This window comes from Numida meleagris, chromosome 2, assembly GCF_002078875.1.
Source record: "Numida meleagris isolate 19003 breed g44 Domestic line chromosome 2, NumMel1.0, whole genome shotgun sequence".
NCBI classification, from domain to species: Eukaryota; Metazoa; Chordata; class Aves; order Galliformes; family Numididae; genus Numida; species Numida meleagris.
This window is the reverse complement of record NC_034410.1, coordinates 114,161,446-114,174,490: the sequence shown is the minus strand read 5'-3', so window position 1 is coordinate 114,174,490 and position 13,045 is coordinate 114,161,446. Positions and strand designations below refer to the sequence as shown.

The following is a 13,045-nucleotide window of genomic DNA, read 5'->3' as shown; positions in this document are numbered from 1 at the left end:
TTTGCTCAGACACGAGGCTGTCCATGGGGACACCACTCTCTGGCTGCTACTCTTTGCTCACCAGTCTGATCTGATCATCTTAATTTTTAAAGCTTGTGTACTGCAGTTTGTGAATGCTTTCAGTTGTGTTTTTACAAAATTCAAACCATCCCTCTAAATCCTAGCTCTTAATGACATCAGTCTAGTTGCCAGTGATAGACTGAAAGCTTGTCCTGCTTGATGTAATGTTCTATATTAATTTCTGCAAAATATATACCATCTTGCTATTTGTTTAGAATTTTAAAAATAGGCTTTTAAGAAATGGTTTAGAGACAGCATGGTTAGAAAAATAACGCATAAAGCAGCACAGTGCTGACATACATAATCAGGCAAGACAATATGAAACAACCTTTCCTAAATGTATACATGATCAACTTAATCCTTTCTCCTCAACAGCTGGACAGGAGCAAGGACAGGGGATGTCACCAGGGATGGTTCTGAATGTTGGGGATACAGCTGCCATTTATCAGCGACAGTAGTCCATGATCCAGTAGAATTTGTTGCTGATTCTTAAAAATTGTGTAGGCTATTGGATCTCTACCTTAAAGTCATTGGATATTGCATAGCTCTTAAGGTAATAATTTGATTTTTTTAGTACGAAATGTTGCTAGGAAAGCTGTAACACTAAAAAAAAAAAAGCTTAGGACTATGTTATTTGATTGGTGGATATCAGGAGTAAAGCAGGATCTGGTATTTGTGGTTTTTGGAAGAACCTAGTATGATTACCCACCAGCTAGCCAACATAAGTGGGTGTTTGCCGATAGCCTTCAGGAGTTCATTGTCTTTCTGGAGCTTGTATAACAAAACCTGAAACTGCCTCGTGGCATTGGCTTAACCATCCTTTCATGAAATACTAACAGCACCAGGCATGACAAACTGCTTTCTTTGCACTCTCCAGGAGCAGGGCCAGCCACAGCTTGAGGCATTTCCCAATGATGTGTCAAGTGATCAATCAGTCACAGCACCAATGTTTTCCCCTTTAAGGCATGTGTTTCATCACATGAGAAATGACAGAGCTGCTGAGCTAATCCAAGGCAGTTTAGAGCGACATGTATTAATTCAGGACCATACCTAAGTGATATCAGTCCCTTCAACATTCCATTACAGATGCGTAACACATGCTGAGATACTTATTTCATTAAAATCTGTTCCGCATATGTTGGTTGCCCCAATTCTTCCAGAAACTTCCAATGAATCTTTATTAATTACTTCACCTTCACATGTCCTGGGCAATCATTGCTGCTTTTTAGTAATTTCCTTCTTAACAGCCATTTAATACTCTTAGAGAAATGAGTAATGGGAAAGACTATTACTGCTGTGTGCATTATAAATTAAGAGCATCTATTTTCCTTGAAAATACACTACAGTTTTATGCTCTAAGGAGCATTCTCTTTTTGTGCAAATTCCTATAAAGGAGGTTCAACTTGTCTCAAAAGCTTAGTAATTTCCCTTAAAATTTTAGAGCTGCCAAATTATAAAAAGGGTCCTTCCAGAAATCTTCCTCCTGAGGCACGGACCATTTGTCAAGTAAGGTCAACTGCAGCCAAGAACAGTGGACTGAAGTCCACTTCTCTGGCTACATCAGTATTAAGGCACACACATCCTTGAGTCTAACTGGGCAAAAACCTTTAATTCTTTGCAAGACTTAAGATTTTCTGGGCTTGGGACTCATTTGCAGGAAATGCTAAGCAGAGATGAGAACCAAAACTGGAGAGCTCAGACAGAAAGAAGGGTCAGAAGGTAACCAGTGGGAACAAATGGTGACTGGAAAGAAGAATGTGGGAAGGAAAAAGGACTACCAGAAAGGGACAGAGTGAGCTATTTCAGAATTCAGTATTTATCAGCAATCTTGAACCCAGAACCAAGGCATTCCTCTTGATATAGGTTGGGTTGTTTAGCAATAGGGATTAGTGCATTAGTTTAAGAACCAATATATTAGTTTAGCAAAAGGAATCCATAAGTGATGGTTCTAAAACTTTCCATTTCAGCTTTAGTATGTGAACAGTCTTGTTTTTCCTCAGTAATTTTGCACTGGAGACATAATAGAATACTTCTATCTTCTGCCTCAATGATTTTGCCTCACAAGAAGTACTGGAGTCACAATAGAATACTTTTATCTTTTGCCTCAAAACATGCAAGGATATTTTCCTCGGGTTCCGCATACATTGTTTTTAAAAAACGGCTCACTATGGCCTAATAAGCAATGGAAATCTTCTGAACTGGGGAAAAGTGGATGGGAGTGGGTCAAAAGCTTCAGTGATTAAGCTGATGGTGAAAAAAAAGGGAAGAAGTAGGTGGGCATGCCACCCTAGATACCATTTAGCATGCCCAAAGGGACATTAGCACAGATCTATGAGACCTTGAAAAAGAATGAATATGTATGCCAATGTACTGCATATGTATTTCTTAACTGTTTAAATGTAGAATCTGAACTCTGAGAGGGTGTGCTTGCTTGTCAAGTCACTCAGTGTGCATCACGAGGAATAAAGGAATGCCGCTTTCTAACACCACATTGGAGTTAGAGAGTTTTCTTCCTAGATTTTGGATGACACTCTGAAAATATTTGTTTACTTGTAAATGCCTTAAGAATTCTTGCAACACTGGGGAGTCTTACAAGAACTGAAGCCATAAAAGAAGGACCTGGTGCTTGCATTCTGAGATATGGCAGCAGCCTGGGAGCCATCCTATGACAGGAAGATAGGTGAAGACATACTCAGCGGTGTTGCTTCTAGTTAGCCAAGTATCTTCTGAGCAGATTCAGAAGCATCAGGAAAGTAAGAGGCTTCACAATATACTATGGGAACAAGCTTCCTCGCAATGTCAAGTGAAATTCTACAGCATAAAATTCCCAAGTAAGGAAGAAATTGGACTTTAAAAAAAATTGAAGAGGATGCTGGCTGGAGGACAGAACTGTCCAAATAAAGATGTGTATGACTTCTGTTGGCTCATGGGTGAGAAGTACTGAATGTCAAGATGTGAAGTCAAAGTCTTAAAAGGTAGGAAAACATCAGAACTAGCATTGGCCATGCACATTTATTTCAGCCCTTTTTGCGTATGAAATTTAATGTTTTAGTTGCACAATTACACCTTGTGTTTTCTGCAGTCACCTTGTTCTCTCCAGCCTCCCACAGTTCCATCAGATGGACAGCTATTCAGTTTCTTGTTCTGTGTTTGCAAATTTATGTTCATTAGGATCTGCTAAAAAAAATGTGGATGAAACGAGCTGCTATTATCTAGAACCTTCTGAGCATGTATGAATAACTGTTTACATGTTTACATGACAAATTCTTGCAAGGATAAGGCAAAAGGTATGTCCTTGATATGAAGGCCACCTATCTTCTAAAGTCCTCTCTTTAAAGTACGAGACCACTGGACCCTTCAAAGCCCATTACATTTTCAAACCTACAAAAGCAGTACGTCTTGCTGATATTGTCCTCAGAAATACATTTTATGTATTTGCAAAATAAAAGGCAACTTTTTATCTGAGGCACGCATTCAGTACGGAAGATGTCCGCTTGAACGGTTGTTAAAAGCAAGGAACAAAAGTATTTACACAGAAATGGAAGGACAAGCTAACACTCTTGTCTGCAAAAAGAGCAAAACACTTCCACGGAAGTGCATAACCCAGGCAGAAAGTTTAGAAGCATAGCTCCACTTCACCTGCATTTTGCTGCTGCTGAGCACAGTTATAGCCACTGTCTGAACCTATTTACTGTTGCATTGTGCTGCTGCAAGAATCCTTAACATGTCAATTCAATGTTCTGTTATTGGCAGTGATAAAGTCATACGCGTTGTTCCTGAGAGTGAGAGGGAGACGCAGATCCTGAAGGCTGCATTTAACAGGCTTAAGGTGAGTTTGATTACTTTCATCTTCTTTTTCAGATTTTTGTAGAAAACTGTATTGGGTTAAATGCCTTTAATTTGTCATTTTACTTCACGCTATTTAATTCTCTGGAAAACAGCCTTTTCCCATTAAATTCTTAATTTCTCAATAAAATGGCAAAGGAATTGGATTCATCATGCCTGATAATTTTAACAGGAAACACTGCCTAAAATAATATACGTGACACACTTGCAACTTTGTTTTTTTCCTCTCCCACTTCTTGCCAACATACACAATTGCATGCTTCATTATCTAGCTTATGATTTAATTTAAAACACTGATATCAAGATATGAACACATACAGGAGTAGGAAAAAGGAGATGGCTTTAGTCAGAGAATCTCTCTGGCAGAATGTCCACAGGACTCACTAGCAAGCCAAAAACTTTCTTCCTTTGCCTTTTCTTGAAGATATAAATGAAAAGCATTGGAGAGTGATCCTACCTGGTGCAATGCAGCATAAAGGTGCTCTGCATTGCCAGCACAGCTACCGAAGACACAGGTGCTCATTCAATAGCAGTCCAGCTCAGTATCACAGAGAGGAAGGGAGATTACCTACAAGCAGGACCCCAAATCCTTGCAACAGCACAGCAAAGATTGTGCCATGCACACGCACTTACCTTAGGCACCTAGGGGATAGATGAACCTCATTAATAGTCTCCAAAACAGAATAACCCAAGCAGAGACGGGCAAGTAGCAATTTGATCGCTATGTTGAATTTGTTCCAGGTGTTGAATGTGAGTCCCAGGTTCTGCTGTTCACCTGTGTTGGCTTATGCACTGCAGGAGGGCAACAGCTGACTTTTCCCTGTAACTGTGAAGGTAAAGCAGTTTGATGGGCAGCCTCAAAGGTAGCACAGACACAACAAGCTAAGTAATTTGGCACAGGGAACTCAAGCCTATGTTTGTGTCTGGCTGACAAGAGCTGTATGGATACTGCCAGTGGATCACTGCAGTAACTTTGGCAGTCCTGGGTTATATAGTTTTGTGTCGCACCAGTAGTACCAAAGTGTTGAGAGCATGTACAAACACCTCTGCTGTTCACTGCCTTCAGCTTCCTGCAAACTATTTTGCAGTCTGCAATGAATCTCATTCTCTCTTATTGAAGCCTCATATAAATGATTCTGTTCTCACTGAGGCAGAGAGTGAAGGCGCATGTAATTTTATAGTCCAATAGTTAACATCTAGGATACAAGCAAACCAAATCTCAGTCTGCATACCGAATTGGAAAAAAATGAAGATGGTAGGGCTCTCACACCTTCATTAAGCATTCCATCTTTAAGTTATGATAAAGCTTTCTCTCTACTGTTTTATAAGAAAGAGGACAGAACTACCTTAGGTCCCACACCCCAGGATAAGACTCACTGCAGAGAATACTCTACCAGATAAGGCTTGATGCCTCAGTAGTTTTAAGTTGGTAGGTTGAGGCTCTCTCCATCACCTCTATTTTTCTTACTGGCCTGTTTGGTTATTTCTGCACTCAAGATGCTAACTTTCTAAATGTTGCTCTCAAGACATTTAGCCTCCATACACGTTGCATGAGGAAACTCAGTGTTCAGTGCTATCTATGTATTATAGTGCTTTGCACTGTAATGCCCACGTCAGTTAAAGAATATCATCTTATATTTGTTTCTGCAGAGTGTACTAATGTCTCAGGGAGACTTTGGGCCTGACCCTCAGCTGTGAATGTTACAGTAAAACCCCAAAGAGGATAATCATTTCACTCAAATGAAGGAAAAAAGTCTAACTGAGAAATACATGTGGAAGCTGTTTTTTGCATTAATTTCTTCCCTTTGGATACTGGAACATAAAGAGAGAGCACATATGTTTTTTCCTTTCTCCTCATATTGCAAACCCTGCTAAGCAAAAGAGTTACTCACCTTCCTGCAACTGTTTCTCATTACAGAGCTCCCTTAGGCTCCCAGAAGGAGATTCGTTCACCCAATTTCATCAAAGTGGGAGCAGTAGAAACTTGAATAAATAGTTGCATGCTATAACTCTGAGAACAGGATAATAAAATTTTGGCAAAGTGCATCGGAATCTGACTATTTAATTAGAAAGTGATTGATTTTTATGAGGTAGGGAGCTAAGGAGGTTGATGGGAAGATTTTTTTACAAATAAGACAGTATTGACACCCAGTTTCATGAAAACAGGATGGATTTGACTGCTTTTTAGGTCTTGGGGCTGTCCCATCTACAACTGTTTGACTGCCTGTCTACATGTGGTCAGAATCACAAACTCACCGAACTACAGAAACATAGAAAGGTTGAGGTTGGAAATGACCTCTGGAGATCAGCTAATCCAACCCCCTGCTCAAGCAGGGTCCCATAGATCACATTAGTCAGAACTGTATCTGGGTGGCTTTTGAATATCTTTGGGGAAGGAGACTCCACAACCTATCCAGCCAACTTGTGCCAGTGCTCTGCCACCCTCATAGTAAATAAATCTTTTCATCATCTTCAGATGGAACTACCTGTTTTCCAGTTTGCTCCTGTTGCCTCTTGACCTATCACTGAGCACCAGTGAGAAGAGTCCAGCCCAATCTTTTTGGCATCCTTCCTTCAAATGCGTTGATCAGATAACCCGAGTCTTCTGTTCTCCAGGATAAACAGGCCCAGCTGCCCCAGCCTTTCCTCCTACAAGAGGTCTCATTCCAGTTTCTTAATCATTTTAGTAGCCCTTTGCTGGACTCGCTCCAGAAGCTCCATGTGTCTCTTGAACAACAGAACACAGAAGTGGATGCAGTATTCCAGATGAGGCCTCACCAGGCTAAAGAGAGGAGGAGGATAACCTCTCTTGTGGTATTCTGTGTTTACTCCAGCCATTTCCTTCTGTATTTAAGATCTACACTTGTAAGGCAGAGTCATTTAGTCTTTGCCTCTGGACGTTCTTTCATAACCCAAAGAATTAAAAGAAAATGGCGTCTCTGTTGAGTTCAAATGAGCTTATCCTTCTGAAGGACTCGATTATGAAGTTGCAGAAAAGTACTCTGTCCTATAACAAAGCGTTGTATTTTGGCATCAAGCTGAGAATAAAAGAAATGCAAAGCTACTCCTTCTTAGAGCCCACTGACTTGAACAAAGGGAAAGCAATCAGGAAGAAAATAAATGGGCACTAACAAATGTGGTTTATGTATCTTTTCACACATTTTATCTGCTCATTTCTTAATGACTGTCCTTACCACTGATAATTCCTGAGGAGATTTTGTCATTTTAAATGTACTCTAGCTTCTTTCTTTCTGTGAACTGCTAAGCTACAAAGATCTCCTCTACTTCTAGGGGTATTACATTTCTTGGTAATAATATAAAATGAACCCACTGCTGATAGATTTGCCTAAGAAAATCCCATGGCAGAGAACATTTAAAACATGTATGAAAGCATGGAGAAAGTACCAATATTTTATATCCTTCTAGAATGAAACTATCTGTCATTTGCCTCACCTCATCTGGGGAAAAGAAAGAAACACTAGGGAAGTAAGGAAAGAGGTGGGGATGCCGTGCTGCACCCCATGCTGTAGAAGCAAGCAGGCTGCAACCTCCACTTTTGGGGAGAGAATCATGGACAAAAGGAGTCTTTTCTTAAATGTGAATTTATAGAAACCTAAACTGAGGGTTCCTTGAAAGATTATCTTGGAATTGTCCATATGTCTTACTGCGCTTGAAATATCTTAAAATATCCCCCCACTAATTAACTTGGGCAGCAATGACAGACTACCCATGGTGTGAGCAACAAAACTTGCAGAAGAGGATGGATGGATGCTCGAGGAATTGAGTACACGTGAAGATGTTTGATCTCAAACAGGACTGCTGTGCCGCCAGTACCTGAGCTATAAGGCTAACTCAGACTGGTGTAGTCCCTTCAGATTTTTTAAGCTTAGTATTTGGAGCTCCTTGGGATAGATATTTGCCCCAGTAAAATAAATAAATAAACAAATAAAATCCATGTAATGCTTAATATAATAAATCCCTTAAATTTGCCTGGAGTAGATAGGTTCTGCTACAGTACAAATGCCATTGTCTATACTGAATGAATAATGGATAGTGTCATTCCACGCATTTAACTTTTGGTTCATGAATTGCCCAAAGGCGAATCACATTAGTCATAATCACTTGCTGAGTAATTTCCACAAATTAGTTTTGGTCTGTAGTTCCATTGCCCACAGTGCTTTGTTATTAATCATTATTATAAATTGATGCCTTCATAGGCTACTTCAATTAACTTGTAGGTGACAAAATGTTGCTTTTTTCCCCGGTGGGTGATCATAGCTTGCAGACCTGAATTGCCATTAAAAATAGCCAGCCTTACAGTAGAAAATTTTCCTGCTGTGAGTTCTGTAAAGTTGTTTGAACTTGTATGCATTCAACAGATAAACTCAAACAAACTCTTCCACAGTAACCAAGCAAAAAGGAAGCCTAAATGCACTGGGTCGCACTGGCTGCCATCCAGCGTGCAAAGCAGCAGGAGGTGGCTCCACCCCATCCAGGCACAGTGAGGCCCTGTGCTCCCCCTGCAGCCCCCACTCTGTGGACGCAGTACCATCATTCTCAGAGCAAGTTCTCAGGAAGTTCTTAGACCTCTATCAATGCCACATTGCAACACTATGAGTGCTTCTTAAGGCAATAGGTGCCTGAGGTCATAAGAAACAAAGCAGGTGAGAAACCTGCCCTCATTTAAGGCAGAAAGTCCCAGTTTCTGATTTTCACCCAGTGATGAAGGCAGCGGCAGCTGGAAGTCACTGCTCTGCAGAAGGGCGAGATGCCACCAGTCACCAATATCCCTTGCCTCCAGTACCTTCCTGTGTCAAGTTTCTTTCTGTTTCTCTGAGGAAGTAAGAGCCTGGTAACCAGGCTTCCCACCACCAGCACCACCACACATCCTTGAACACCTCTTGTGCAGTGCCTGTATCTGAGACTGCTGGGGTGGATACGTGGGTGAGTGTGTTAGGGATGAATGGTGGTGGAGCTCCTCCTCCAGCTTTCATGTAAGAAAATTACATAGTAGCTTTAAGAGAGGTTTGCATGCAGTTGCAACAGACTAAAATGCAGGAAAATTTTTAACAATTCAAGTGCATACTCATGGAGTTCTTTCTTTCTAATTACTGATCAGCGTCAAGGTTCCTGGGCTGGTGGCTGCTCTGATGCACTCACAGGCACTGATCTAAAATCCTAGGCGTTCTGCTGCAGTCCTTTGTTGCTGCTATCTCTTTTTATTGGTACGACACAAAACTTTATTTCTGACTCAGAAATACTGTTTTTCAGGTTCATTTTTTTCATCCTTATCATTTGCAAATTCTTACAGTAGTCAACAAATAAAGAGAAATGTTTATGATGAGAATACTGGAGTGACCTGAGTATCACAGAACTGCCTAATCTCTGTCCTGCAGGGCTCCTCTTGTCCATCCCCTGTCCCTCCGCTTCTGCCTCGCCAATGACTGCCCCTTGTCTCTCGCTCTTTCTTGTTTAGGAGACAATCTGAGAAGCCCGATGCTGATTTATGAGCCCTTTCATGGTTTTAAATCTGTTGGACTTGACTGACAGAAACAAATGTCACATTCCAAAATGCTTTGCAAAGAAACAGATTTGCTCAGGTTCTCAGAACTTGCAGATTTGGTTTATCTGCTCTGGAATTTTCTTTCGTAAGCATTATTTTTGAAGTGCCACTTCATTCAAGCCTTGACTGATAACTTCTACTCTATCAGTGGTCTATGAGCACATTTAATCACATATGCCTGACTGGAATCGGTGTTGTTTGTATAAGTAGCAAAGAAGCTACTGCTCTGTGAACATTCCTGGCACAATAGAGTCAGACCACTCATTCTTCAGTAGGTTTTACAAAGAAATTCCTGGGCGCAGCCAAGCCCTTCTTTAACATTGGGAGGAGCCAGCGGAGCGGGCCTTGAAGCTACAACTCCTTTCGATTGTTTTCTAGCCTCTCCAGCAGCTGCTTATCCATTGTAATCCTTGAATTGATCCTGTCACTGCAGTTCAGGGAATCAGAAATATCTTATGGGGCAAAAGGATCAGTTGGCTATAAATCTGATAGCTTACAGCTTGAAATGCAAATGTTGGAAAAGGCTTCAGAGAACAAAAGTCCATCTGAAAATGCAGTAAGAAGGCCTAACAGCCTAAATGAAGCTATTCCTGCTCTGCAGAAGGGCAGAATATGTGTCATGGTTTTATGATTTTCGGTTATTGGTACTCCACATCATAATATCATGTAGTGAATGTACCTGGTTCTCGGAAGAGAAGGACTACTACATTCCCCACGGTACTTTGCTCCTCTGTTACCATTTTCCAGCTGGAGGGAAAAGGTAAAAGCTCACAGTATAAAAACTTGCAGATCACGAGACCTCGTCCCTTTTTTCCGCCTGTCTCTCATCTTGGCAGCACCTCGCTCTCCAGCTGTCTTATCGTCGGTAGTAGAGTAAGGCCTACCTTGATTTTGGGACATTCTCTCTCTCTGTATTGGATTTATCAGCTTAAATTGTAATTATATTGTATTATAGTGTGTTGTTTTGCATTCCGATATTCTATTTAGTAAATTAGTTTGTTTCTCCTCAGATTGTTGCTGCTGTTCTTTGCTCTCAGGGCCATCTCCTTACCCTTTTCCCCTTTTCCCTTTTCCCGGGACGTGGGCCCGTGGGTCCCCCGTCCCCTTTGTCACGGAACCGGGCCGAACGCCCGCAAACTGTTACTGCTACCTCAGTAGGTAGGGCTTTGCTCATTTTGCTTTGGATATATTACAAACATCTTGTACCTATATAGCCAGATGCTTTAGTCAGTTTTAATCTAAGTCACACAGTAGTCAGATATGCACAGTAAGTTTCCGATACAGAGGGGCCATCATGGGGAATACATCAATATATCACAACAAGTATCTATAAAACTACTTTCCAGGCTCAGAAGGAAAATACTGTTCCAAGAAAACTTTAGTAGGAGATTCAAGATAAAAACAGAGAGCCCAGGTATAATGAGTGTGTTGTTTACATACGATGCAGGAAGCCTGGACTTTCTGAGGTAGGAGAAATCTGCTTTCCCTTTAACTGATGAGGAACCCTGAGTCCAAGATCAACAAAGTCATCGCCCAGCTCCCATTGCTTCAGCAGGAGCAGGACCAGCCCAGGGCTCATTACTCCAATTCTCACGCAGTGCAGCAACAACTACAAAATGAACTGAGCCATAAATAGTTTAATAAGAAACAAAACAGGGTTTGGGTTGCTTTGTTTGTTGTTGGTTTTTTTATGAGTCTGCTGAAGAATGCTTCACATCTTTCAAATCTTAGCCCATTGGCATCTGTACTTGTGGGAATGGGCATTCAATGACCGAATAACAGTGTCATGTGTTTTACTCAGTGACTCTCTTGAGGAACAGCCAACAAGTTCTTTTCTGCAGTGTAGAGTCCTGGGTAAAATTATATCAGTGTGAGTGGAGTAGCAAGATCATTACTGTGTTATAGTTTCAGAAAGACCTGCAAAACTCAAAACCTCAAGCTGTGCATTGTTCCCAGGCTATTACTGCTATTATTATGGCTGCTGCTATTCAGTGAATCAATCTCGATTTATTACTCTTAGCAGCCTCACTCAAAAGCAAATAAATACTGAGAAGTTAAAGCCAATTAAATGTCTAGTGTGCTAAATCAGAAACTTAAATTACTTTGCACCAGCAGCCAGGACTACCCTGTAAGTCCTTCTAGAAAGCATAAATAATCTCCTGCTTGCTTGTTGCATGTAAAGGAAAGCTGAAGGAGATTTGTAGTCAGGACTGTCAGTAAAGTTCCTTAATTGGCAGGAGCATGTGAGCATGAAATAATTCTTGATTCTGAAAATATCTGCAAGGGTGACTGCATTTACAGAGGAGTAGTTCCAGTCTTTTCAGGTGAACTAGAGCACAGCTATAATTATCTACTGATGTCAGATTCAACAGGACTCATTCTTCTTTCACTCATTCTTTGCAAATATACCAAAAGAAGTTTAAAATGTTATTCTATTGTGCATTGTTTGCGTCCACGTGTATTCACATGTGTGTGACTCCATTTTTTATGTGTCATGTGATCAAGCTTCAATAGTCAGACCTCTGACAATATTTGTGAGGCCAGAGCAGTTTCCACTTCTTCTATTCTCTATTTTCTACTACTGTATTTCTAACTGAAAATGCATCTAATGAGTTTCAGCACTGTTTAGGGTGTTTGTATGTCTATACATGAACATATGGATGCAAATGCAAAACCCATACACCCTGACAGCATTACTGCTTGCATTACTGACTACAAATTCCCTTTCACAACAGGCTCAGAAGTGTCAAGCCATGCGAGCCAGTGGCATCATAACAATAATTGTGTTCTGAACCTTACATTTGACATTTCTCAAAAGAATCTGAAAGCAGATTCCATGTCCATAGTGATGTTAAAGTCTGCTTTGGCACCTGTTTTGCTGTATACAGCTTAATAAAAACAAAACCTGTAGTTGCTATGTAATAAAAGTGTAACAAAAATTGCTATCTTTATGAGGTACAACAGAGATAAATCATGTAAACACTTTTATCCAAATAGTAGATGTGAATCACGGCAGTTACCATAGCTAGTTTCAATGTCATGCATCAGTCAGCTCTTTTGATCTGCACACGATGACAAATCTGATGAGAGCACCAAGTGTTGTCCTTACATACTGAATGAAAGAAGAAACTAGGAAAATAAAAAAATTTATGAACAAGTAGTGAAGAACAACTGGAGGCTGCTGCCCAAGAAAATGGCTTTAAATGCAAAGCATTAGCTTTGTATTGTATTATTTTGTATTATACACTACTTTCTATTATAGTAAGTTCTGTGGTCTGAAGAAGCTGGGGAATTCTTTCAGTGACTTAAAATAAAAAAAGGAGTGCAGGATTTATGCAGTCATGTGTTCCTAGGGAAGAAAGGTTTCTTCTTGGGCTCCTCTTCCACAGGCACAGAACTAGATGGAGGAAAACCTGGAATTAGTGAAGAAAAAGCTCCCTACTCTGGTTTCTGTCTCAGCAGGGTGGTGAAGATTTGTGCACTATTTGTGACAGATAGGATTAAAAAGAGGAAATATTTGTCTTATTGGAAAATTATTTGCATAATTTTTAATTTTGGAAGAAATTCTGAATTCTC

At 40.5% G+C, this 13,045-nt stretch overlaps 1 protein-coding gene across 1 annotated transcript in view; it reads left to right on the top strand.

Annotated features, from left to right (window-relative positions):
• The window catches only part of CPA6 (carboxypeptidase A6), an 86,740-nt gene that overhangs the window by 37,816 nt on the left and 35,879 nt on the right, over positions 1 to 13,045 (top strand). Inside the window, exon 2 of the mRNA XM_021388547.1 lies at positions 3,814 to 3,889. Coding sequence (XP_021244222.1) covers positions 3,814 to 3,889 — 76 coding nt within the window. The remainder of the gene's footprint in view (positions 1 to 3,813; positions 3,890 to 13,045) is intronic.